General features: G+C 52.0%; 3 protein-coding genes across 9 annotated transcripts; 1 reads left to right on the top strand and 2 right to left on the bottom strand.

Moving 5' to 3' along the window:
* The first annotated feature begins 549 nt into the window (after window positions 1-549).
* PRADC1 (protease associated domain containing 1) lies at window positions 550-5,213 on the top strand. Of its 2 annotated transcripts, XM_079940974.1 has the most exons (5): window positions 550-680; window positions 2,850-2,950; window positions 3,476-3,585; window positions 3,866-4,033; window positions 4,259-5,213. In XM_079940974.1, exons 1-5 carry the CDS (start codon window positions 614-616, stop codon window positions 4,377-4,379), a joined length of 567 nt encoding a protein of 188 aa, XP_079797100.1. In that variant the 5' UTR covers window positions 550-613; the 3' UTR covers window positions 4,380-5,213. The 2 variants fall into 2 exon arrangements, with proteins under 2 accessions (XP_079797100.1, XP_079797101.1); XM_079940975.1 differs by lacking the exon at window positions 3,866-4,033.
* A 94-nt stretch (window positions 5,214-5,307) lies between these two features.
* SMYD5 (SMYD family member 5) lies at window positions 5,308-17,014 on the bottom strand. 6 transcript variants are annotated; one of them, XM_079940973.1, is made up of 14 exons: window positions 16,904-17,011; window positions 13,862-13,968; window positions 13,095-13,203; window positions 11,632-11,753; window positions 11,181-11,250; window positions 10,480-10,584; window positions 9,594-9,656; window positions 9,316-9,386; window positions 8,894-9,000; window positions 8,444-8,500; window positions 7,832-8,056; window positions 7,502-7,596; window positions 6,765-6,835; window positions 5,308-6,662 (listed from the first exon to the last, which is right to left on the bottom strand). In XM_079940973.1, the coding sequence occupies exons 3-14, from the start codon at window positions 13,113-13,115 to the stop codon at window positions 6,515-6,517; spliced, it is 1,155 nt and encodes a 384-aa protein (XP_079797099.1). In that variant the 5' UTR covers window positions 13,116-13,203; window positions 13,862-13,968; window positions 16,904-17,011; the 3' UTR covers window positions 5,308-6,514. The 6 variants fall into 6 exon arrangements, 5 of the variants coding, with proteins under 5 accessions (XP_079797099.1, XP_079797095.1, XP_079797098.1 ...); XM_079940969.1 differs by lacking the exon at window positions 13,862-13,968 and adding an exon at window positions 12,193-12,332 and having other exon boundaries at window positions 16,904-17,008; XR_013831066.1 differs by lacking the exon at window positions 13,862-13,968 and adding an exon at window positions 12,193-12,332 and having other exon boundaries at window positions 6,597-6,662; window positions 7,921-8,056; window positions 16,904-17,008.
* A 2,157-nt stretch (window positions 17,015-19,171) lies between these two features.
* Window positions 19,172-24,287, bottom strand: NOTO (notochord homeobox; the record flags this gene model as incomplete). Its single annotated transcript, XM_079941310.1, has 3 exons — window positions 23,770-24,287; window positions 21,133-21,347; window positions 19,172-19,330 (listed from the first exon to the last, which is right to left on the bottom strand). The coding sequence occupies exons 1-3, from the start codon at window positions 24,200-24,202 to the stop codon at window positions 19,172-19,174; spliced, it is 807 nt and encodes a 268-aa protein (XP_079797436.1). The 5' UTR covers window positions 24,203-24,287.
* Between the last annotated feature and the right edge of the window lie 598 nt (window positions 24,288-24,885).

The following is a 24,885-nucleotide window of genomic DNA, read 5'->3' on the forward strand; positions in this document are numbered from 1 at the left end:
CTCGAGGGTCGTGTACATCAGTCTATGTCCCCAGAGCCTACTGACTATGAGAGCGCAAGCGCCGGTAGAACTAGGCAGGGGTCGCCGGAGACCACCTGGGCGCTAGACGAATGCCTTCCCAAAGAGGGGATGGGAAGGAGGAAAACACAACTAGGGGAAGGTAAATCGTCGTCTTCCGAAGCGGCCACAGGGAGGATCCGGCCGAGACCTCACGAGCTGATTGGCCAAGACTTTCGGCGGCTGAGGCGAGTCCTGCGGGTCTCCCACCTGCAGTTCTCCCGCCCCCGCCCCAGCCAGCGAGGTCCTGCGGAGTCAAATCCAATCAGAGAAATGTTGGGGCGGGGACGGCAGTTGCAGTTAAGAGTTAAAACAAATTAGCCCTCGGCCCCACTTCTCTCCACCAATAGGAAGTGGGCTAGGGCACAGGGGCGACAAATGTGGCTACACGAGCAGGCGTCAGAACCAATCAGCCCTGGGCCTCGCTCCGGTGCGCCAACCGGCGGCGTAAGCGGGTCTGGGGGCGGGAGTCCAGAGCAGCTGTCAGGCTGAAGTCCGGCGAGCTACGCGCAGCAGGGCGGCTGGAGGAAGCGCGGCGCCGGGCCGGGCCCTGGAGATGGTCCCCGGCGCCGCGGGCTGGTGTTGTCTCGTGCTCTGGCTCCCCGCGTGCGTCGCGGCCCACGGTGAGCGGCAACGGGCGGGGCTGCGCTTCAGGGTGGGGCTGGCGGTCCAGCTTAAGCCCGGCTCGGGCCGGGGGCCACGGGTCACCTTGGGGACCCCGCGAATTCGGAGCAGGGCAGATTCAGAGACGGGCGCCTGGAGTGGGTGGGTAGTGGTTCCCGAGGGACATGAACTGTGTGCGGCCTGAGACTGGGCTGTGAGTCCTCAGCCCCCCACGTCGAAGTAAGACTCCCTCTACCCCCACTAGCGCTGACTTAGGTGGCGAAGGGGGCGAGGAACAAGGAGGAACTAGCGATACGACAAGCTGGAGATACGTGAGCACTCACATACGTAAACGGGGCCACACATTGCTACACGTGGGTTCACAGGCACTAGCACATACGTACACACCCAACTTGTTTGCACCTACACGAGAACATAAACATACACCCATATACGTACGTGAGCACATGTGTATACCTACACTTGATTTACACAGATCAGCAGATGCAAAGGCCAGGCAAAGATGTATGTGGGGAGGAGGGGAAGCTTAGTGCTAATCCAGGAAAGCTTCCTTGGGAGTGTATCTGTACCCGATGGGAAGTCTTCACTCCCAGGATAAAAGGCCATATATGTAGCCCAGTGCCAAGCCAGTGGAGCTCTACCGGGTGGCTGATTTTGGACAGTAGAAAAGGACAGCAAAAGCCACAATCCATCCCAACGCTGGCACACAGTAGCGACTTGATAGTTTGTTGATTGACTAACAGACCTGTGGCAGCAGCTTCCACCTTTTCACATTCCTCAGTCTCTCTGGGCTAAGGAAACCAGGGACTCAAGTTCAGGTAAATCATTAGACTTTGGTGCTAAAGAGATCCACACCCCAGAAATATCTGGTTATTCTGGCAATTCCCTTCCTCAACACAGTAGAGCTGGAAATAGCCGTTCATTCATTCAACAACCTTTTTGAGCACCAACTGTATCCTAGCCACTATGTTAGATAATGTGGATACAGTATTGAATGAAGTTACAAACTTAGGCCCTTGTCCTAGTGCAGGAGATAGACAATAAACAAAAAATTACAAATACTGTATAATTACAAATGATGTTAGAAGTGTCATTGGAGAAAAAGTACATTTTGAATGGGCATAAGGGGAGGGCAGTCACAGGGCAGGTTTCCCTAAGTGACATTTAAGTTATGACCTAGTAGATGAATAGAAGTGAGCCATATAAAGGGGTAGAGGTGGGGGTAGGGTGAGGGAACTTGCAAGAAGCCTTGGAGATGTGAAGAAACTGAAAGGAGGGCAGTGTAGCTTGAACATAGGAAGAGATGAAGTTGGAGGGCCAGATCAAGCAGGGCCTTGCAGACCACAGTTTAGATTTTAAGTGCAAAGGGAAGTCGTTGAAGGGTATTGAAGTGGTGACATGATCATATTTGCTTTAAGATGTTTTAAGAAAATCCCTGGCAGTTATTGGGGGAATGGACCGTAGGGAGCAAACATGGAGGCTAAGATAGACCAGTTAGGGCTTCCCTGGTGGCGCAGTGGTTGAGGGTCTGCCTGCCGATGCAGGGTACACGGGTTCGTGCCCCGGTCCGTGAACATCCCATATGCCGCGAAGCGGCTTGGCCCGTGAGCCATGGCCGCTGAGCCTGCGCATCCGGAGCCTGTGCTCCGCAATGGGAGAGGCCACAACAGTGAGAGGCCCGCGTACCGCAAAAAAAAAAAAAAAAAAAAAGACCAGTTAAAAAGCTGCAACAGCCAGGACAAGAAATGATAGTGGCTGGACTAGGAGGATGGCAGTGGAACCAGAGTCAACTTTTAAGTTTTGGTGAGAGTTGCTTTATACGTAGGCTACCACATCTCCATCTTGAAATTCCCAAGTCTGCTTCAGAGCAAAGATGAATGAATTAACCCTCAGAGAGGTTAACACTGGAGCTATGTCTTCCTGGCTCACCTGTGTAAGCAGCAACAGCAGCAGCTGTAAATCTCTGGGGTTACTAACTCTGTCTGCATCAACTCTATCCTCTCCAGGGCAGAGACCTCTATCTTACCCACCTGCAGGACCCAACTGGCTGAAGCTGGGTCCCTGGGCCCAGACCTTAACCAGCCCCATTGAAGGCATGGGGTCCATGATCTGAACCTGAACCAGCTTTTTTCCCTTGAGCCTTCTCACCTGTACATTTTACCTTTCAGGCTTACGCATCCATGATTATTTGTACTTTCAAGTGCTGAGTCCTGGGGACATTCGATACATCTTTACTGCCACGCCTGCCAAGGACTTTGGTGGTATCTTTGTAAGTTCAGGGAGGCCCCCTCATCTCTGATCCTGTCTCCACATTCCCCGCACTAAGCCGAGGTGACCCTCATGGCTTCAACCCATACCTGAGTGCTGGGACAGAGAAGGGGGCAGAATCCAGCTGTCTTCCAGGGGCTACAAAGCCAGGAATGGCTTCCAGCTATTCCTCTGGGTATAATACAGACCTGGGCACCACAGAGGGAAAAGCTATCTTCTTAGGGACATGAAGTAGTGAAAAACCAAGGGCTCTGCTAGCTCCACCTCTGAACAACATGACTCAAGGCAAGTTACTTCCCCTCTCTGGGTCCATACCAACTTCCCTTCCTATGTCTGGGAAAGGCAGGGTGGGATAGGAGTAGACAGACCTTTGTGAGAATTAAGTAAAAATGCTCAAGTGTCCAGTACACAGAAATCGTTCCTCATTTCCCTCACACTTCGTGAGAAGCTGATAAGATGGGATGGTCAGCCCAGTCCTAAAGCAGGTGTGTCTCCCCACACTCTCACCTGTCTAAATGTCTTTCAGCACACAAGGTATGAGCAGATTCACCTTGTCCCTGCTGAACCTTCAGAGGCCTGCGGGGAACTCAGCAACGGTTTCTTCATCCAGGACCAGATCGCTCTGGTGGAGAGGGGGTAAGGAGCGGACAGGCATGGGCACAAGGGGAAGGCAGGCATAGGGTAGATTCTGAGATCAATGTTGGTGGTGATGCTTTGAAATAGCTGCTTTTAAATAATTCATCTTTTTAAGGGTCTTTAAGAAACATCTTAAGATTATCCAAGCCTTTGGCCATTTACTTGTGAGCCTTTATCAAAAAGCCTCCAAGGTCCTCCTTTCATCTTCCCAGGGTGGTGGTCTGGGGAACGGATAGCTAGGACCCTGCCTTTCCTTTGGTCTCATCACCACCTCTTCCAGGGGCTGCTCCTTCCTCTCCAAGACCCGGGTGGTGCAGGAGCACGGTGGGCGGGCAGTGATCATCTCTGACAACGCAGTTGACAATGACAGCTTCTACGTGGAGATGATCCAAGACAGTACCCAGCGCACAGCTGACATCCCCGCCCTCTTCCTGCTTGGCCGAGATGGGTGAGGGCTCTTTGTCTCTGGCTGTATCAGCCCCAAGCTGGGTGCCATGACTCGGGGAGGTCAAGGGCAATCACCAGTCCCTACCCACAAGCCTCATCTTGGGATGCCCTGGTTGGAGGGCCAAAAAAGTCCTCAGGCTCTGGAACTCCCAGATTGATGGGGACAGTGGGGCAGAATGGGGTGTCAGGAAAGTGACCATCACCACCTCTCTTCATGCTCTCCCAGCTACATGATCCGCCGCTCCCTGGAACAGCATGGGCTGCCATGGGCCATCATTTCCATCCCAGTCAATGTCACCAGCATCCCCACCTTTGAGCTGCTGCAACCGCCCTGGACCTTCTGGTAGAAGAGTTGGTCCCACATTCCAGCCATAAGCAACTCTGGGCTGGGAAGGGGAAAATCCAGGAATTCTGCTGTTTGGGACTTGGGGATAGCATTTGGGGACTGGGGGAGCCAGGCAGAGGAAAAGGGCTTGGGCCTTGGCTAAGTTAAAGGAAGACACACCACTGGCCTTCCCTCCCCTGGGCTCCTAAGGTGTCTCATGCTATGGGAAGAGGCAAGACCCAGGCCCCAGGTCTTATGGGCTAGGGTCTGGAACTAAAGGGGCCAACAGCAGGTGGTCTGAGAGCCATCTGAGACCTGTCACATCCCACCTGGCTTCAGCCTCCCCACCCAGGGTCTTTCACAGCAGTTGCTGTAATGGTATAAGGAGCTGGTGTTTGAGGACTACATAATAAACCCTCACTGACTTTTTAGCAATAAAGCCTCTCATCAGGGTTGTAACTGTGTCCTAGAGTGAAAGTACACAGGGGTGGGAGGGGCCTTCAAACACTTATCTGGTCCCATGCTCTTGTTTTGAAGGGAGGAAACTGAGGCCCAGAGAGGATACATGACTTGCCCAAGGTCCTGTAGGACCAGTGCTCAGATTGCTAATCTTGGATCACAACAGCCTCCTGCTCAAAAACTTGGGAAGCTGTAGTTCAGTCCCTGAGCAAAAGCCTCATCTTGTAGCCTGGTACTGAGGAGCCACACTGGACCTCAGAAGAGCCCTGCTCTTGGACTTTAGAAACATTTGCACAGCAGAGTATAGGCAAGACCAGGGATGAACCCAAACTGGGGAGCTGCAGCTCCCATCTCCTGCAGTCACCTGCTCTATCCTATGCACTTTTGCACCACCCATGTGACTGCTGCCTTCCTGGAGCAGCTTGTCAAGCCATTCTCCACAAAGCATTCCTGCAAAGGCCTGTCACCACTCATATTTTATTGAGAACAGTGGGCGGGTGGGGAGGGGGTGCTGGCTACTGCGAAGGATTAAGAACCCAATAGGCCAGACAGGCAGATTCCACCTGGCTCACGATGCAGGAAAGGGCCTGTGGGGCGGCACCTGCCCTCCCTGGGATCCCTCAGCAGGGGCATGTGGCAGCCCCTCAGGAAAGGTAGGCAGAAAGGAATTGCAGGTGATAGGTTATAATTTCCACAGCTTCCAACCCAAGAGTAAGGGGTAGTGCTAATCTGGGGAGGAGAGGGAGAGAGTCAGGGCTAATCTGAGTATCTAGCCTAGCTCTCCTAGGTTTCTGGAAGACTTCAGTGTTCCTAAATGATCCTAAAGATGGAGACTGAGACTAGGAGAGCCCCTCACTGACCCATGCTCTAGAAGATTCTAGGACATCCTAAATTACGGAGCACAGGCCTTTCATCCCCCAGAATTCAGCCATGCTGCTAGAGTCCTCAGTGGGAGGAGGGTGGGAGGAAGGGGTCATGATGTCCCTCCCAAGGGAGGCAGAGACCTCTTCCACACCCTGTGAGGCCAGGCACTGTGCCAGGGCCTGAGAGGCAAGGCATAAGGACAGATTCTGGGGTCTGGGGAGATTCTCTACTCCCCGGATGTCTAAATGGTGGGTGTGGGGAGGTGAGCAGAGGGAGGTAATGCCCCTGGTTCAGTGTCCCCCACAGAAAGCCTTAGGAAGGTGCTCTGGAGACCCAGTTCCTCCCTCTTGCCTCTCCCAGCTGTGCTAGTGGGGAAGAGGGTAAGGGTGTCTAACCCCCTCTCTTCTTCAATGGAGTCAGGCTGTTCGCAGGTTGCCACTTTGTGACCCAACCACCACCCCCGCAACAGTGAGTTGAGAAGGGTGAAGCCTTAGGTGGATGAGTAAGTGGGGCCATGGAGCCAAGGGGAAGAAACACTGTTAGGCCCTGACCTTGGTTCCAGCCACTTACACCCATACCTCAGGGGGAGGCCAGTTCTGAGAGGCTCAGTGACAGCGCAGAGCCTGAGCCGCTCAACAGCAGTGTCCTGGGCATGAGGTCTGGCGGGAGGTGGAGGGCCTAGGGTCCAGCCTGTCTTACCCTCTGGAAGAAACAGAGCTGGCATGGGGGGAAAGCAGGCAACAGGAGTGGGAGTTCCTTCCAAGCCTCTGCTCTGGGGGAAGGCCCCCTCTTCTGGCAGGGTCTAGGGTAGGACCACTTCCAGGCAGGATGACATCACACATCAGTCATCTCATCCCCCAGCTCAGCATCTTCCGGCTCTCCTTCCTCATCCTCTTCATCATCCTCCTCCTCAGAGGTCATGTTGGGTTCATCAGCCTCTGCCAGACATTTGGGGCAGGAACAGACAAACAGATAGTTCTCCCTGCAGAGGGTTGGGGGGGATGATGGTGAGGGTACAAAGTCAGGCAGCCACCAGCACGGAGAAGCCCAGAGCCCGGCTTCCCACCACACCCCCAGCTGGCACCTGAGGATCTTGTGGCGGCTATGGCGGCTGCGCTCCCGCTGACAGCAGTCTAAGTAGCTGATGCAGATTTCCTAACGGGCAGAAGAGAGGTGGGCTCTGACAGTCTGTGCTTCTAACAGATGGGATTAGGGCCTCCCCAACCTCTGCCCTATGTCCAACCATTGCCCCATCCCCAGGAGCCGGAGCTGCCCTTCAGCGAAGGCGCAGGTCACCCTGATCCATTCCCCTGTGCTCACAGCAGAGGCCACTATGAGGCTTTCACAATCTGTGTCTGAGACAGGGGGCTATGCTTGGCCTTGGGCCATGGCCAAGGTCTGTGGCTGGGGCAGAGGTTATCTTGGTGTGAAGCTACTTGCCCTGAAAGAAGTTTCAGCCAGGCTCCGTGCACAGCTCTAAGAGCCAGGACCCCACACCCACACTAGTACCCCACAGTCCAAGCCACAAAGGGCCATGTCCTGCTTCCTTAGATGCTGCAGATTCCTTGATCAAAAGATAGCTGGGGACAAGAACTTAGGCACACTGTTGTCTCTGAAACACTGCTCTGACGCTTTCTGGAGTTATTTTTTGAAGTGGGGTGGGGTTAGAGTATACTCATGGGGAAGACTCATGTCCTGGAGCATGTGGGGATTCAACCCAACAGCCTGAACTTGGGACTGTAGCCACTGCTGCTCCCAATTCCTGGAGAGAACCTGCAAGGCCCACTGCCCACCCACCCCGACAGCTACTGGCCCCCTCACCTCTCCTGGCTTAATATCCTCCAGGGCGGTGACATGCAAAAGGAAGTTGTTTTCTGGGAAGGAGGTCTCTGCATTGGGGACACAGCTGTGGTTGCCTGGGTCATGAGAGGCAGGTAATGAGGATTGTTGACTAATAAAAATAACAGCCTTAACTGTGCAGAGCACTGGGTCCCATCTTTCCTTGTTCTCTGATCCCTGCTAGGGCTAGGCAGGTCCTGGGACCCATTTCCTATATCCCTGTCCAGTGCTCTTTCCTGAAGAGCACAGGCACTAATGCAATCCCGCATCACTCCCCTCCCCTCCTGCCATGACTGCCCCTTCTCTCCTCACTGGTCAACTTGATTCTCAGATGTGTTCCCAGTGTCTCACAAACGGAGGGACAGGGCTGTGAAAGGGATGCCCGTGCCAGGCCACTTAACTCAGTCCTGTCTGTTATTGGATGTCTGGTAACAGCTGAGCCAGGCCCTCTGAGAGCCCAGTTTGGGAGGAGTAGTGTCCCCAGAGCCTGGGAGGAAGGTTTTGCAGTGAGGAGAGCAGAGGGTGGGAGGCTGGGATCTGGAAAAGACAACAGTCTGAGCTGGCTCTGCCCGCTCCATCAGGTGCTGATGAGACTGCCTTCCAGCCTGAGCTCCTCCCGGGCTATCACAACACTCTCCTACCAAAGCTCACAGGGCAGTGGTGGGGCAAAACCCAGGCTTCCCTTTGCAAGAATCAGAGCTCTGTGCCCTGCCTCAGCACTGGGCCTAGCCCACTGGAAGCTTTTATATCAAGGCACAAGAGTCCAATAAATGAATGAAAAATAATAGAAGGAGAAGGCTGAGGGGAAATCCCCAGGAAGCTCAGCCCTAACCCCACTCCTAGACTCAACTCTACCAGCCCAGAAGGGGCCAAGAGAGATGAACTGCAGCTGTGGGGCTACCCCTTCTCAATGCCAGGACTCACAGCAGCTCTGCAGCACAAAGAGGCCAGATCCTTCACAGTTAAGAAACTCACCAGTTGCTGTAAGACAGTAATATGCAGATGTTATTGCATCCACTTTATAGGTGGGAAAAAGAAACTAGGCTAATAAGGACAGGCACTGGCTCCACTGTCTTGCCACCCAATCACTACTATTTTACCTGAAATTGCTTCTCTGAGGCACAAGCCTTGCTTTCCTATAAATGGTACCACCTTACTGTCCAGCCCTCCCCCACCCCCAGCATCAAGCCTCCGCACGGATGGCGGAGCCATTTCTTGTGTATGTCCTGCAAACAGATCTGAAGCTTCCCATAGGCACACAGGAATTACCTTCCCCAACCACGAACTCAGAGCTCCCTGGGGGAAGACTGTGTCCACTGTCTAACTGACGGATGTCTCCAAAGTTGGGTGAGGCCAAGACTCCATCTCACCAACCTGTCTCGATGTCCTTGTACAGCTGGTCAATGAAGGCGTCCAGCTGCTCACGGTCCTGAGGCTTCAGCTCCAGAGCGTCACAGGCATGCACCCACTGGCTCAGGGAGCTGGGGGTCCCAGGCAGCCATGGTTGGAGAGGAGAAGGCCTAGCTCACAGGGCTCCCCCACTCCAAGCAAGTTAAGTCCATTTCTTTCTCCAGGGGGAGGGTGGGGGTGGGTGGGTGTGTTCTTCCCCAACAGACTAAGTGCTCCCAAGACTCAATCTTTCTGACCCCCACCACTGAGTTTAGTCCAGCATTCTGGCCAGAGTCACACCCTGCCCCACCCTAGTCTTGAAAAGAGATGTGGCTACCTTCCTCAGTCAATCTCCCACCCCAGCCCTGAGGGACAAGCCCAACAGCTCTGGAACATTCTCTCCTAACCTGGTCCCAATTCCTTGGCCATTGGTCCCAACAAGAGCAAAGAGAGACCGGAATCCATCCGGAGTGAACCACTGTGGGGAAAAAGGGAGAAGAGCATTCAGGTTACAGCCATTAGCTTTTCTTCCTGTTGAGGAAGTTTGCTGTGAGTCAGTCTCATCCCAACTCCAGAAGACCAGGTCTGCTCTGGCTTAGCTGTCCCAGTAGGAGACGCTGACCTGGTTGCTCCTGGAGTGCTGGAGTGACTGGGAGGCCATTGGTCCCACCTTCCCCACACTCACCTGGCTGAGTGCTTCCTCATAAAGGGCCTCTGTGAAGAGTCTCCGCAGAAGCTCCAGCTGGCCCTGGTTTAGGGGAAGCAGGGAGAGACTTGCATCCCTGGGGATTTCCCATTAGCACCCAGGCAGGGCCCATAAGACCACATAAGGGAAGGAAAAGGGTGAGCTCTGCAGACCGAGCTTTCTCTGGGGGCAAAGGAAAGCCACAGAATCCTTATCTCCAAGAGACTTGGCAGTCTACTGGCCTGTTCCAACCCAGGGTAGCAAACCCAAATTCCTCCCTATTTTCTAGCCCTTGTACCAGCAGGGCGGAGGCAGCCTGGCTTAAAATGTCTGTCCTCACCACCACCCTCCAGGCTCCCTGCCCCAGCCTCCAGACCAGCTTGACCCTCCCCCTCCTTTCCTCAGATTCAGTGCAGGAAGGCCCACCCCAGCGCCCTTTCACACACCTACCTCCACCTTCAGGCAGCTCCTGCATGGAAGTCTGCTATTCTCAGGGAGAATGCATAGTTCTTTGATTTGAAGCAAGTGCTCAGTACATTGGCAACTAAAATTGTTTCACACCGCTCCCTGACCCTGTGGAACCCCAGCCCTTCATTTTCCATTACACTTGATTCGCCCACTGCTATCCTATCATGGGGTCCTGCCTTCCCACATCAGGGCACCCAGCCCTTCTGTCCTCTGTCATCACCCCACTTCCCAATTTTAAGTCCACATTAGGTCATGAAGTTAAATAGCGGCAGGAATACAAGTCTCTGAACAGATTTTTGGACCCAGGCTCTAACTTCTTCCTGTGGCTGGGAAGGCAGCAAATGTGGAGCTTCCCTTAGGTAGCCATGGACATCCCCAGGCTACTGAGGGGGTGGGAGGGTCATGTGGAGACACCAACCTTGAATTTGTCCCCCAGGAGTTTGTGGACAATTTCCTCCTCCTCATTGGCGGTTTTATTACAGAACTGGGAGAAGAGCCTGATCCAACGATCCTTATCCTTAGCCTGCAGTGAACAAATATACTTCAGGGTCAGGTTCACACATGCTCACGCATGCATGTGCACACATGGACTCATGGACACCCTCCTCTTTACTGCCACTCCTGCCCACGTGAGAGGAGTAAGCTGTCATTCTAAAACCCCTGCCCTGAGAAACACCATCACACATGAGCTTCTAAGTAGACCCTTCCTGCCCACCCTGCCCACACCCAACCATCTTCCCAGCTGGTGCCAAGCTAGCCAGTTCACGACACTTGGGAAAATAGGAGGATGAGGCTGATGAGCAACAACACTAAAGGGGTCAGAGTGGCTTCTCTCGCTTTATCTAAGAGACACAATCCTGAAAAGGTGGTGCTTATATATGAATTGCTGCTGCACAGGAAGTCATCCATAGATCACAGACCACAGGCAAGATGAGCCCCCATGTCCCCTGCTAGATTTATGGTTAGCTACTCCTAAGGTTTACACAGCAAGCAGCTCTCCTTTGGGAAGCCCAGAAGGAACTCTGTATCCAAGCCAGAGTGTTAAGGTGAGAAGAAAACTGAGGCCAAGGGTTGAATGAGGCCGGAGTCAGCTTCCCTGAGAAGATCAGGTGGGCTCACCTGTTTCACTGTGGCCACCATCCGGGCCATCAACATGATGCTTGCAGTCTCAGGGGGGTAGTGAACACTCCTGGGGAGAAAGAAAAAGGTTTGGCCTAGAACTTCCCTCCCCAGTAGCTGAATTCAGGGAAGCCCAGTCTGATTACTACAGAGAATCTTTCCTACCAATCTCATTTATAACCAAAGAGAGAAAGTCATTGGCAAGGACTTGGGCAGGATTTTATATCCCTATGGGCTTCATGGGGCTCTTCCTGGGAGTGTGTAAAATACTGAGAATGGTAGGACTGGCGGCTCAGATTTAAGGCAGGGGGAATGGGTGATAGTTTAGCCCTAAGAATGGAGGAAAAATCTAGGGGGTGGTAACTTAACAAAGATGGCTGCATCCACTAAGCGTGGGGAAGGCAGGCAGGGAGGGAAGGATAAAGGAAAGAAGAGAGGAAATGCTACCTACCTCCATGCCTCCTGCAGCTTATTGAGAGGATGCAGGGGGTCATCCTGGGAGGGGCCTGGGCACAGGACCCGATGGTATTGCTCAGCTGCGGCTAGCAGACATTCTGTACTGCAGTACGTCACCTGTTGGGGGAGGTGGAGGTCAGCACCCTAGGATCTGGCAGTGGGGTGAGGCACAGACACCCATGTGGTCTCACCTCCTCTAACTGTACTCCTTCCACAAACAGCCCCTAAGCAGTAGTCAGTGGTATTGTGAGATGAAAAAGCATACAGTGCTCTGGAGACATGTGAGAGGGGCACCTGACCCAGGCTTGTAAAAACGTGGGAAGGAGAGACTGCTTCTCAGGTACAGGGAAGGGCCCCTGCCAGGCTCCTAGGAAGAGGGCAAGCTCCCACCAAGCCTATTTTCTAGACAATGGGACTGGAACAGAGGACGAAACTGGCACAGTAATGTCTTTTTCATGTCTTTCCCTACATTCGGGCTCTCAAGGGCCATGACCAAGTCTGTCCTCACTCCTGTCTCCCCAGAGAGGACTTCAGCTTAGCCCCCAGGGATATTCACCTGGCAGTGGGGACAATTCTGGTGCAGGTCCTTGCGCACAGTGCACAGCTCAGGGTGAGGCAAAACCTGGCCTGGTTTCCCAGTCAGTCTCTGGGCGTTCTCCTCTGCCTTCTCCAGTGCCCGAAGGCAGTGGTCACAGGCTGGGGGAGAGAGCCAGATGTTGACAATTAAGTGTCTTGAGAGCAGGGGCCACATTTGTCCTTTTCACAGCAATATGCCCAGGGTTAATATAGCACCTAGCTCAGAGAAGGTGTTCAATAAAAGTATGAGAAGTGAGTGAATGAATATGTTAAATGAATGTATTTCACACGCATTATAGATGATGCCTTCTTCCCTCTCCGGAGTCCCCACTCCTCCCGGCAGACTCTCTCTGCTTCTTGATGGGACTTAGTCTATGGGGTTCCCCACCCAGCCCCCAAACTGGGCTTTCCCCACATTCTGGAGCCGAGTGACCCTCCTTTCACAGATTTTTCTCTAGCCCAAGAAAAGTGTGAAAAAAGCATGTGACTGGCAAAGCTAAGAGCGTCCTATTTGTTTCTGACCCCTAACACAGCCTTTATTGACCAAGGGGCATGGGGTCTCCACTTGGTAGAGGGCTCCACTTTGGCACAGAGCCCTTCAGCACGACATCTAGTACCTTACAGTATAGGCCACACTGAGTTCCAGCAGTCCTCCCCCAAGGAGCACTTTGGAAGAACCTCTCTGCAGCAGGCTCACAGCCCCAAATGGCCTGAGATTAGACAGAGGCATGGTTCTCAGGTGCAGCTCTCCAAGGGAAGACGCACTTTCCTCCCAACACCTGGAGTCCTAGAGACAGCAGCCGGTAGGGATGTACGTACTCTCTTCCATGCGCAAAGGCTGCTGGGCCCAACAGCCCTCAGGAGTAGGTGAGATGTGCTCACCTCGGTAGCGATAAAGTGCATTCCAGAGAAACTGTGCAGCCACCAGGGGCCGTTCGATGAATATGGTCTCCCCCTTCTGGATCGGCTGTGTGGCAAACAACCCCTTTCCCTAAGAGGGCAGAGAAGAATAGGATGGCCATAAGAAGAGACAGAGGACATAGCTTCAAGGGCCCCTCACCCCCACGTGCTTCCCTCTCATCAGAGGCCTCTGCCTCAGGAGGGTTCACGGAGCATGGTCGGCACCCTCCATAACTGCCTCCTCTGGAAATGCAGCTCTGCCCAGTTTCAGTCGCACTTCTACCAGCCTGTCTAGAGCAGAGGGCTTGGGATGGGAAGAGAGCCACCACATCAGCCATGTCAGACTAATCAGAGAATTTTTAGGATGGCCAGAGCAGGGCCAAGGTTCACAGCAGGCTAGAGCCTCCAGTACCAGGAACTGGTACAGGGCGGCCTTCTCTGAGTCACCCACATGCCCCTCCAGGATCCTGGTCGTGATGCTGCTCCTTAGGGTTGCATAGAAATCCTACACCACGGGAGGGAGAGGCCTATGCAGGAGAATATGCCCTTCTTCCCTGGTCAGCTGGGTACTCACAGCACCTAGCATACATAGTACCTGGTACCCAACAAGTTCTCAGGTGTTACACTGAAAGGAATGACTAATCCTAGCACCAGTCCTAATGCTAACTTGCTGTGAAAATTTGAGCCAGTTGCTTCACTTTTTTGCATCTGTTTACCATGTGAAAAGTGGGTATTATAATAATACCTACCAGGTAGTTTCCAGGATGCAGTGATATAACACAGGTGAAGGAATTTCATGAACTCTAGCTCCTTACTACTCAAAGTGAAGTGATGGACTGGGCAGCATGGGTATTGCCTGGGAGATGTTAGAAATGCAGAATCTCAGGCCCCACTCCACACCTGCTGAATCAGAATCTGCATTGTTAAAATCAGCTGCAGATACCCAGGCAATTCATATGCACATTAAATGAGAAATACTGGTCTAAAGCACTGTGGATATGTACAGGATGAAGGATGAGAAAACTGTTGAATTGCCATCTCTCAAATGTGCAAAGGGACGCAGGAGACAGCTTCAGAACCTAGGCAGTTACTGGCCCAGCTGGGCACTTTCTCCCACTCTACAGAGGAGTGGTGCCCCTGCCAACAGTGAACTGTCATGAAAAGAGATAGAAAGGAAATGATTGACACAGCAGTGAAATGTCCTGTCACGTTGCCTCCTGGGTAGCTCCCGGTTTCCTTCTAGCACTGGCACTCTGGATAGACAGGGGCACCTCCCAAAATCAGCAGCAGGATGTAAAGACCTGGACAGGCCCTGAGCACCCCGTGAGCCACACATCTCAATCCTGTGAATAACTCTGGGAGCTCTAATATGGTACAGTGGGGCAGCTGGAACAAAACCACTGGCAAAGCCGTGGATGCAGCCTGGTTGTCTTTCTAGAAGCCCACCTCCATGCCTAGTAGCCCCTGGGACCCACCCAGCAAAATGAAAACCTGGCCTTCCTCTGTGGGACAACAAGATATGGACAGCTATCCACATTACTTCTGACAATCTCAAATCTCAATATTGAATAAATATTGATCTCTTTCTCCCTCCTTCTGGAGGACCAAATGTAGGAAATATTTAGTAAAGCAAAGGGAAGAATCAGAGCTGTTCCTCTGTGAAACCACTTATCCCCCAAACATATAAAGTATTTCAAGAAAAACAACTCTAATTCATATTACCAAGAAGACTGGAGAGAACGGAACCTGAATGGAAAGGGTACAAACTATGCAAAGTTTATCTCCAATTTGAAAAGTTCAAGTTTAAAAAAAAAAAAGATTGTACCAAAATATCTAAGACTATGTAGTAAATTAATTCTTTATTAAATTATTTTCTAGAAAAATATCAAGTGCCAAAAGTGAATTCAAAAGGAAGAAAGCCAAGACAGACTTGCAATGCCAGTACCTGCCTGATGTGCATTAGTACAGCATCCTGGTTGACATCTACCATATTTGGTCAGGTTTCTGTTCTGACTGGTCATGTCCCTGGCACAGCAATTGGTAAAATTTTGGAAATCATTCCTGCCAATGTCCATAGAGGCAATAGAGAAAGTGGTCAAATACTACCCCCATGTGAGACCCCTAGTCTATATGGTTTCATGAGCGAGCTCTCTCAAACCAAATAAGTAATTCTTGTGCTATTTAAACTATCCAATAACAGAGAAAAAATGGAAAGCCTCTCTATTAAAAAACAAACAAGCATAATTTTGATGTGGTAACCTAAGGAAGATACCATAAAGGAAAAAAAAAAATCACAAACTAATCTCACTTTATGAATGTAGAGGCAAAAAGCCCAGGATAAGCCATCTTGTCACCAGGTCTGGGTATGTGATTCTTCTGCAGCAGCAGATGATGTAGGCATGAAGAGGGAAGCCAACCCATTCTTCCAGAGCTGGGGTTTTGATAGAAGGCTAGGACTGGACAATTGGGCAAGGAAAGTGGCTGAAGTGATGAAGTAAGAGGGAAGAAGTAAAACAAGGAGGGGCCTGAGAGATAGGGGTGAAGTGAAAGTAAAGGTGAGTATCTCTGCAGGCTAGGAGCGACGGAACTGAGACACCATCAAACTGTGAACCAATGAAGAGCACTGGAGGCCTTGGGGTAGAGATGGAGTTGTGGGCAGCTGAGGAGGCCAAGGATATGGGAGCTGATTTACCACGGGAAGAGAGGAACACTCCAGATGCCTCTGGAGTGAAAAGAGGACAATGGAAGGTTGGGTTCGGGAACTGGATGAGTAGGATGATGTTGAGAGCAGGAGACAGATGACTAGAAGGCTGACATCTAGGGCAAGGACCAAGGATACACACAGCCACTACACATGACAAACTGTTCAACCTCATTAGTAAACAAATATAAATGAGAACAAAGCGATATCATTTTGCACAAATCAACCAGCAAAGATATCCAAGAAAGAAAATACTCAGTGCTGGTGAGAACAAAAGGATGTGTGCACAGACACTGAGCTCCAATATCTTTGACCTCAGAGATAAAAAACAAGATACAACATAAGGGTCCATAAATGAGCAGTTGTTGAGTGAACAGTGGTCCTCCCATGAAACAGACTATTACTCAACTCTTAAAAATTAATATGTAGCATTATTGATATTGAAATATTGACTGCTGCATCAAAAAGCAGTTTCTAAAAATACAGTTTTAATATGCATGTATTTGCACAAATATAGATTCTGAGTGTTTTACCTTCTCTTTCCTTACATGCGCTTTTTTTCTACAACGAACTTCTAAAACACGATAATAAAACAACAAAATGTCACCCTCTTGATTTAAACCCTTCAATGCTACTACGGGCTTCGGTCCAAACTCCTTAACACTCCAAGCCCCTTCGTGAAGTGTCCTGGCCTTTTCCCTCAACCCCCACCCAAATCTCACTCATAAAGTTCCCTGAGGACCCAGGCCTTTTTGTACCGCAGCTCCCCCTGCCCAGCACGTCCCGCCCAAGGCTCCCAGGACCCAGCAGTAATGTCCCCCGGCCTGGCGCTCCCCGGCCCCACTGGCGGAAAGGCCCGATTCCACGGGGGCAGGTGACGCGCACGGAAACTCAGCGGGCTCGGGCCCACCGCATGACCGCCCCGGAACCCTGCGCGCGGGGACAGGTAGCCCCCGGGCCCCGAGCCGGGAACGGGCCGCAGCGCCCGAGCGGCAGAGGAGCCTCTAGATTCCAGGCATGGGGTCCGGTGGGGCTGTCTCCAAGGCCGGGCCGAGTGGGGGGACCCCGGCACGGTCCGCCGCGGCCTCACCTTGGCGCTGCTCACGAAGCGGACTTCCACGGCTACCCGGGCTCGGCCCGCCACGCCCACGCAGAAGGAGAACACGTCGCACATGGAGGCCGCCATCTTGGGCGTACCTCCGCCTGCTGACCCTTGACCCCGCCTCGACCCGGGAGGCCCCGCCCCTCACTGGCCCCGACCCCAGCGTGAGCGTCCCCGAGGCTGCGAGGGTTTGCGCGCTAGCCGGTCTTAATTTGGATCTTTTTGGTTTATGTATCTGTAGGTTAAGTAGTTCGTTTACTGGGTGTAGCTGGGCCTGCCTTTGCGCAGTTTTGCCTCTGTCTCTATCTTCGTGGCCAGTACCAGAGCTTGTGTGTGCGTGTAGTTTTGATCTGTGTACCTGTATCCGAGTTCACGTTTGTGTTTGTTGTTTCTGCCACCCAGTGGTCCGTCTTGAGTAAAGCGCTCTCTGGACCCAGTCATGGGGTGGGACAGCAACGGGCTGACTTACTGCTATCCTCTCTGGCCCTCAACCTGAAGGGAAGAACTAGCTTACCCCCACCTATCCATCCTACAAAGTCCGGCGCAAGATTTCCTATTTCCGTAGGCAGTCTGGCAGCGGGACAAACTGTCCTACGAAAGATCAAGCTGGACATGTGTCTTCCTCAGACTCTTCAGGGCGTAGGGACCTTGTAGCCTGGGGGTGCTGGAGGTCTAAGGACCCGTGAAATTGTATGCAGAAGTGAGTCTGCAGATTCTCATTGTCCTGACAACAGGAGAGGGATCTATTCTCTTGTTCAGGACTGACCTGAACATTTGTCCCCACAGCCAGGCCTGACCACCATGTCTCAGTTTGTTCTCTCGTCCTCCAATTGATTCCGTGCTACTTGAAAAGGGACCTGTGTCTGCATCTGCTGCGGTCTCATGGTGACATTTAGGGATTTGATAGAGCACAGTAACTGCTGAATAGGTCACTGCTGGTGATTTAAAAAAAAAAAAGAAAAAAAAGTGAGCCCATGGTTCCCGGAAGAGGCAAATGTAGCTGTGTTCCTTTAATAGAGCTGACTGGGTCCAGCATTAGGAAGGATTTCCCGGAAGACAGGAACAGGAGGGTTCTTGAAGCTGGACCCTGGCCTCCCTCCAGCTGCAGCTTGGTCCTGGAGGCGATGGTCAACTGACTTGGCGGCAGGTGGTTTCCCAAGGCCACCCCTGCTCCCTGCCTTTTCTCCCTCCCTCAGAAAACTCTGGAGAGCAGTGTGGACCATGCCCTCTCTCACCACCAGGTGGCAGGGCAGTCCTCCTTCCACCAGTTCATCTCAACACCCAGAAGTCATTCTGTATTCTAAATGAATACCCTCAACGGAAGCCCGCCAGGGAATGTGGAGTGCTAGAGAAATTAGCTCTGGAAATATTGGTGGCAGGCTTCACAAGAGTAGGCTATCAGCTACGCTTCTTGGAAAGAAACTGAGTAGATTCCTGGGAAGGAACGGGAGCCATGAGAACTGCTTGTGAAGCAGGGGAATAATAATACAGCAGAGTTTATGACAAAATGCCAGTTTTGGCAAAGGCAGAGTTAAATCTCTCTGTATGAAGATGGATAGGGGGTCAAGTCAAGTAGCTAGACGGAAAAAGATGGTGTTCAGGGTAGCATGTCTGCTCCAAGGAGGCAGCTGGGCCTGAGCTCCTTCTGAGAGTGTTAACATTTCAGACAAAATAAGAAAACTTTGGTAAATTCTGGGAGAGGAAATGCGCTAAATGGTCTGCCCTTCCTTCTTTGCTCTCAACTCCACCATCTCCAATGGCGAAGTCTTCTAGGCCCATATACTGATTCAAGGAGGCCCTCTCTCGTCTACAGCCAGGCCAGGCAAAGATTAATCCCTGGAGAAGCCAGGGGTGAGGTATTACTCCCACAGATGAAGGGGGCCTATAAGCCTTAATAGTTACTGCACACTTAGTACTGAGCCTGGCACACTATAAGTGTTTTACAGACATCATCTCAGTCTTGGGAGGTCTACGTTATCAACATACCCATTATACAGGTGGGGAAAAAAACTTCAGAAGTTCGGTAACTTAGCCAAGGACACAGCTGAAGGCCAAAGTCTGTACCCATGACCATTTGCATTATTACAGCTCCCAGGGGTAGATACAGGAAAGGGGGACCCCTGCTTGACAGTTCAGATTCCCCTGATGCCCTTTGACCTGACAAGCTCTTCATTAAGAATTGGAACAGGGAGGTCCAGTTGGTGCCCCCAGGAAGAACTAGCCCAAACAGCTTGGGTTGAGCCTCTGTCCCAGTCCTCAGCTGTCCACTCCTGACTCTGCATCTTCTCTCTGGATGGTGGTGTTGGAGCTGCTGGAGGGCTCATCCGGGGAGGCAGCCATGGCAGATGCAGCTGGCAGTCTCAGCCTTTGCTGCTTCTGATACTTAACCCTGCGGTTTTGGAACCAGACCCTCACCTGTAATTGAGGCAGTGAGAAGAGATCAGAATGTGACCAGCAGTTCCCACTGCTTCCCCCATTCCCACAGTCCCCACTCCTCTCTGGTCAAAATTTACTCTTCATTCTAAGGGAAGCACACCCTTCCCTCTAATGCCAGTCACCACTCATTCACTCAGCAAATATTTATTGAGCTCCTGATATGAACTAGGCATCACCCTAGGTGACGGTGATAATAGTGAGCAGTAGAGGCATGATCTCTGCCCTCATGGAGCTCATAGTCCAGTGGAGGGAGACTAATAACAAACATGGAAACAAATGTATAAACACAAAAGGGGGTATGAACAGGGGTTTGAGCCTCCCTGAAGAACCAGCACTTAAGCTGAGGCTCAGAGGATGAGAGGCCAGCCCGATGGGAACAGAGAAAAAAGCAAGCCAGGGCAGGGGAACCAAGCTTGGAGCGTCTGAGGACCAAAAAGGAGGACAGCATGGCAGGCACATCTGAGAGAGGAAAGCAAAGGAAGGGAAACTGTGAAGGCCATGGGTTAGAAGTGTCAACTTTGAGCTTTTAAGTGGGATGAAACACAGTCCTATTTACATGTCAAGTAAATTGCACATCTGGCAGTTGTGTGAAGAATGGATATAAACAGATTTGGGGAGATAGCTGGGGAGGCTATTGCAGGGATCTAGTGAGAGCTGGGGCTGCACACTCCCTTCCCTGTGTGATGAGAAAAACAGTCCCATTTGGAACTGGGGGCAATGGAGAGAAATGAAATGATTCCAGTTGTATTTTGGAGGTAGAAGTGAAAAGGCTAGCTGATGGATTGGAAGTGGGAGAGAAAGAGGAATCTAGGATGACCAAGTGTTTTGAGCAACTGGGTGGACGGTGGTGCCATGTGTGGGAAAAGGAAGAGATATGGGGAGAAAAAAAAATCAAGAATTGAGGTTCTGACTTAAGTTTAAAATGGCTACCCACAAGACATCCAAGTGGAGGCCGCAAGAAGGTAGTTAGATGTACAAGTCAGGAAAGAGAGGTGGGCTGAAGATAAAAATTAGGGAGTCATTGGCTTACAGATAGTATTTAAAACCCATGGGGATAGATTAAATCAGCTAGGGAGGAAAATTCGAGGTCACAAAGAGAAGAGTTGCCTACAAAGGCAACCAAGAAGAAAGGACCAAAAAGCCAGGAGAAAAACCAAGAGAGTGTGGTGTCTGGAAGCCAAGAGAAGAGTGTATTTCCTAAGAGAAGGAGTGGTTGCCTGTACTGAGTGGTGGGGTAAGATGAGGAAAGGAAAGCATCTGCTGACTTTGGCAACATGGAGGACATTAGAGACCTTGATGAGAAGGTTCAATGAAATGGTAGGTAAAGAATTCACAATGCAATGAGTTAAGGAGTAGATGGGAGGTGAGGACATACAGAGAACATAGCCAGTTCTTGATAGGTTTGCCTCTGAAAAGAGCAGAGAGATGATGCAGTAGCCAGAGGGGAATATGAGGTCAAGGGAATGTTTATTATTTTTAATATTTAGTCCCTTGAATACCTACTTAATTTCACTGTCAGCTCCTTATTTAGCATGGAGACATTACATTATAAAGTTCTAGATTAACACCATGTGTTGTTTCCATAATGTGATTTCAAATAGGACTATTTTTCTCAACATATAGGGAAGGGAGTGTGCCAGTGGTTAGGGCCTGTCTCCCCCATCGGCATGGCACAGAGGATGAAGGCCTATAAATTCCTCCCAGCCCCAACTCAGGGTCTTTGAGAGAGTAGTATCTGTCCCTAGGTACAGCCCGGGCCTCACAGGAGTCCCTGCTCTCACCTGGTTCTCTGTAAGGTTGAGCTGGGCTGCCAGCTGGGCTCTCTTCTTCCCCACTAGATTGTGCTGTTTTGCAAACACTTTCTCCAACTCTTCCAACTGCTCCAAGTTAAACATGGTTCGGACCCTCTTTTGGGATCTCTCAGTGTCCTGAAGGTCCTGAGCTTGGGCCCAGTTGCGGGGACCCCAGAGGCCTAGGCAGTGAGCCAGCTCCAAGCCTGAAGAGCAATTAGCAGGAGGAGAGGTTAGCCAGTAACCCCCTAGCTTCTCATCTTAGAGGAGAGAGAACAAGCTCACAGCTCCACTGCCCTGTCTTACCCTTGGCCAGGTAACACAGCAAGAAGGCAGGGTGGGAAGAGACTGTGCAGAAGTAAAACAAATGAGAAAGAAGGGACAGTGTTGTGAGACCGCTTCGGGCTCCATTATTCTTCAAGTGAGTGGCATAATCTTTGGCCCTAAGAGGAGCTGCCAAACCTCCATCTCTCCTTTCCTTTCCTTGGCTACTTCAGGAAAACCCTATGGGATGAGCAGAGAAGAGACCTGCTTCTGAACAAAGAGTGAGGGTTCATCCTTTTTGTTCATTCAACTTTTTGAATGTCTACTATGTTTCAGGCATGGTTCCAGGACAAAACAGAAAATCCCTAATAGTAAAAAAAAGGCAAATAAGTAAAATATTGAGTATGTCAGAAAAGGATTAGCACTAGTGAGAAGAATAAAGCAGGGAAGGACAGGGTTAAGTGTGTGGGAGGGGGAGGGGGGATAGTTTGTATCTTTAGAAAGGTAGGCACCTCACTAAGTTGACACTTGAACAGGGCCACTATGTATAGCTTGTGCCCTGCACACAGGTACCCAGCTGAGAGGGTAAGTGGAGTCTGAAATTCTGACCACTCTCCACAGGCCAATTCTTCCTGCCTGACAAGGTGTTGTGCCAGCTTGAAGTTAGGGGGTGACCTTTTCTAATGCACACAAGGGTGCTTTTCAGCTCATAGAGCTGTGGGCCAGCAGAGATGGAGATTGGTCTGCCAGAGGGCAGTACCTGAGTCATAACTCCAAAGGAGTGAGGAAGTAAGCCCTTGGGCTAGCTTGGAGGGAAGTGTTCCAGACAGAGGCCTGGCAAGTGCAGTGCTAAGACTGCTCAGCTCCCACTAGCCTTGGGGAGGCTCCAGGGCTGGCAAACGAAACTGCCCCAGTGAAGGGAGTGAGGCCTGGCTGCCCAAGACCCAAACCACTGGGCTCCCCTGGCTTACCATAAACATAAGCATTAATAGAAAACTATGAAGAACAATCAATGGGGCCAGATTTAAAATATGGTACATCCTAACAATGGCCCATTCTGTGGCAAAGAAGCTCTGCATGGACTTACAAGGAAAAATCTCTGATTCACGGTCAGGTGAAAACAGTAAGGTGCAGAGCAGTGTGTCTAGTATGGGGGTTAGAAGAATGTGTGCGTGTTTATGTATGTATATATATATTTATTCTCACACATATATACGTGTGTGCAGGTATAAAATACCACTGGAAGAATAAAGAAACTGGTGTCTGGCTGCCTGCGGGGTGGGGAGAACCAGGTGGCTGGGGGACAGGAGTGGTAAAGGAAACTCTTTTCCATACTATATCTCAGTTAACATTTTGAAGTTTGAACTGTATGGATGTAATACCCATGCAAAAACTAACTTGAAAATGAGACAACCATATACAAAGTCGTAAACTGCAATTCAAACCTCAGGTGTGTGGGGATGTTAGAAAAAGGTGGCTTGGAGTGAGGGCTGTGGCTCTTATTCATGGCACGAATTTGGATGGGGTTGGGAGACCAGTGTTTCTCTCCCACATGGTTAGGAGAAATGCCAGCTGAAGGGAGTTGAGGAGATGCAGGATGGGGGGAACCCAGGAAGTAGGAACCAGGTAAGATTGTCTTACAAGGATCTTGGTATGGGTCAATAATGCTTGCACTAACTTTGCTTCTGTTTTCCTTCATGGGAACCACGCAGACGCATGAACCAGAGAGCCAAAGATGGCAGAAACTCGTGTAGATGGATGTTAATGCTAGAGGAGAAAGTTACCTCAATGGTTAAAGTCTCGCTGGGATTTAAGTGACTGCGCTCCAAGGACCCAGAGCCCCAAGGTACCACTCTAAGAGCTATAAGCAAGCAGGCGCAGAGCCGTAACCGCGTCGGCTAACTCCCAACAGCTCCTCGCTGGAGGGTACCAGCGGCAGCATCCGCTTCTCCCGTCTAAGACCGGGCCCTGGGTTCGCGACGAGAGCCGCTTTGGGAAAGAGCCTGCGCCACCAAGCATTATCCGAAGCGGGTGTGGGAGGGAGCAAGGGCCTCTACCAATCCCTCGTCCAGCGACGCGGGGCTGGGCCCCCTGCAGCCCTGCGCTGGTCCTAATTGTCTTCCGAGCCCCCTCTGGCCCGCCCTCACCTCCCGCTCCGCACCCGCCTCACCACACACACTTTCTCCCACCTCAGCGGCGGGCCGGGCAGCCTCCCACCCGGTCTGGGTCCCTCTCTCCGCCCGGTATCAACGGCAGGCTCAAGGGTCATAGCGTTTCCACCCACTCTAACAGTGTGTGGCTCTCAAACTCGGGGACTTCTCCTCTACCCTGTGCCCACCGTCGCGGCCGTCCGCCACCTCGTACCTGTGACGCCGAGGCCCTGGAGGCCGCAAAAGTGGGCGGTGCGCAGCCGCAGCACCGGGAGCTGGGGGCACCGCTGGTCGAGCCCCGCGTTCAGGTAGGCGGGCAGCCACGTAGCCGGGTACGCGCTGGGCAGAGCCGGAGCGGGAGGCCGGGCGGGCGCGGTCCAGAGGCCCCCGGCAGCGCCGGCGGAGACAGACAGAGAGGAGATGGCGGGCGCACGGCGGTCGGGTCTGGCCAGGATGGCCTCGACAGAGAAGGAGGACTCGAGGCGTCCGGTTGCACGGGGTGGGCCTGGGCCTGCCGAGCGGCGCGGCAGCGCGGGGGACGCGGGCGCGGGAGACGCGGGCGCGGGAGAGCAGCTGGAGCGCGGGCGCTGGACCCGGGCGCCCGAGGTAGCGGGCGGCCGGCAGCCTCGCTGCCCGGGGCTGGGCATGGCGCGGCCCTTGCCCGGACGGGCGCAGGGAGGGGAGCCGGGGGCCTCTGGGCTGTGTGGGCAGCGCGAGAAGAGAGTGAGGACACCTGCTTTAAATAAGGGAGCGAGCCTTGCTGTCCAGGAACAGCCGCCGCTGCCGGCGAGGTCTCTTAAATTGGACAGGGCGGGGCCGGACTGGCCGGGCCTTTTCTTCCCGCAGCCCAGGCACCGCCTCCCGGGCGCAGCCAACCCCGCAAAGTCCCAAAGCTCCGTGTGCCCCAGCGCCCTCCCTCCTTACGCATTAAAAAAATCCCACCCCCAACCCCAGCCCGTGCTGTCGGGTAAAGGACCCTGAGCTCGCTGTGACTTGCTGGTGATCCTGGGCGAGCCACCCTGCCAGTGTAGATGGATGTTAAGCTTTGCCTTCAAGCTTTAGCTCATCCTCTCACTGTCTGTGAAGCAGAAGCCCCTGGCCACACTCACCTGTGACTGCGCAAGCCCTTAAATTAAAAAAAAAATTAATTTAAATATCATGTTTAACCACTGTGAAATGTAAATTTCCCACCTTTCCCTGACTGGAGACACTGCTGTAGTTACCAATTTCTTTTGAGTCTTTCCAGGAACTTTCTGCACCCACATTACTTAGGGCCCACTGGAAAAATCTTTCCTGTATTCAAAAAAGTAGAAGGGTAAAAACATTAATG

The sequence above is a fragment of the Stenella coeruleoalba genome (genome assembly GCF_951394435.1).
Source record: "Stenella coeruleoalba genome assembly, chromosome: 13".
Lineage (NCBI taxonomy): Eukaryota > Metazoa > Chordata > Mammalia > Artiodactyla > Delphinidae > Stenella > Stenella coeruleoalba.

Bases quoted from the DNA above. Each gene is read 5' to 3' on its own strand.
- SMYD5 (XM_079940969.1), bottom strand. From the start codon at position 16,999: ATGGCGGCCTCCATGTGCGACGTGTTCTCCTTCTGCGTGGGCGTGGCG. The intron at 11,251-11,631 runs GTAGGTAGCATT...CTTTCTCCCCAG, and splicing joins AAGCTGCAGGAGGCATGGAG to GAGTGTTCACTACCCCCCTG. The intron at 9,387-9,593 runs GTGAGTGTGGGG...TTTTCCCCACAG, and splicing joins ATGAGGAAGCACTCAGCCAG to TGGTTCACTCCGGATGGATT.
- PRADC1 (XM_079940974.1), top strand. From the start codon at position 614: ATGGTCCCCGGCGCCGCGGGCTGGTGTTGTCTCGTGCTCTGGCTCCCC. The intron at 2,951-3,475 runs GTAAGTTCAGGG...AATGTCTTTCAG, and splicing joins AGGACTTTGGTGGTATCTTT to CACACAAGGTATGAGCAGAT. The intron at 4,034-4,258 runs GTGAGGGCTCTT...ATGCTCTCCCAG, and splicing joins TTCCTGCTTGGCCGAGATGG to CTACATGATCCGCCGCTCCC.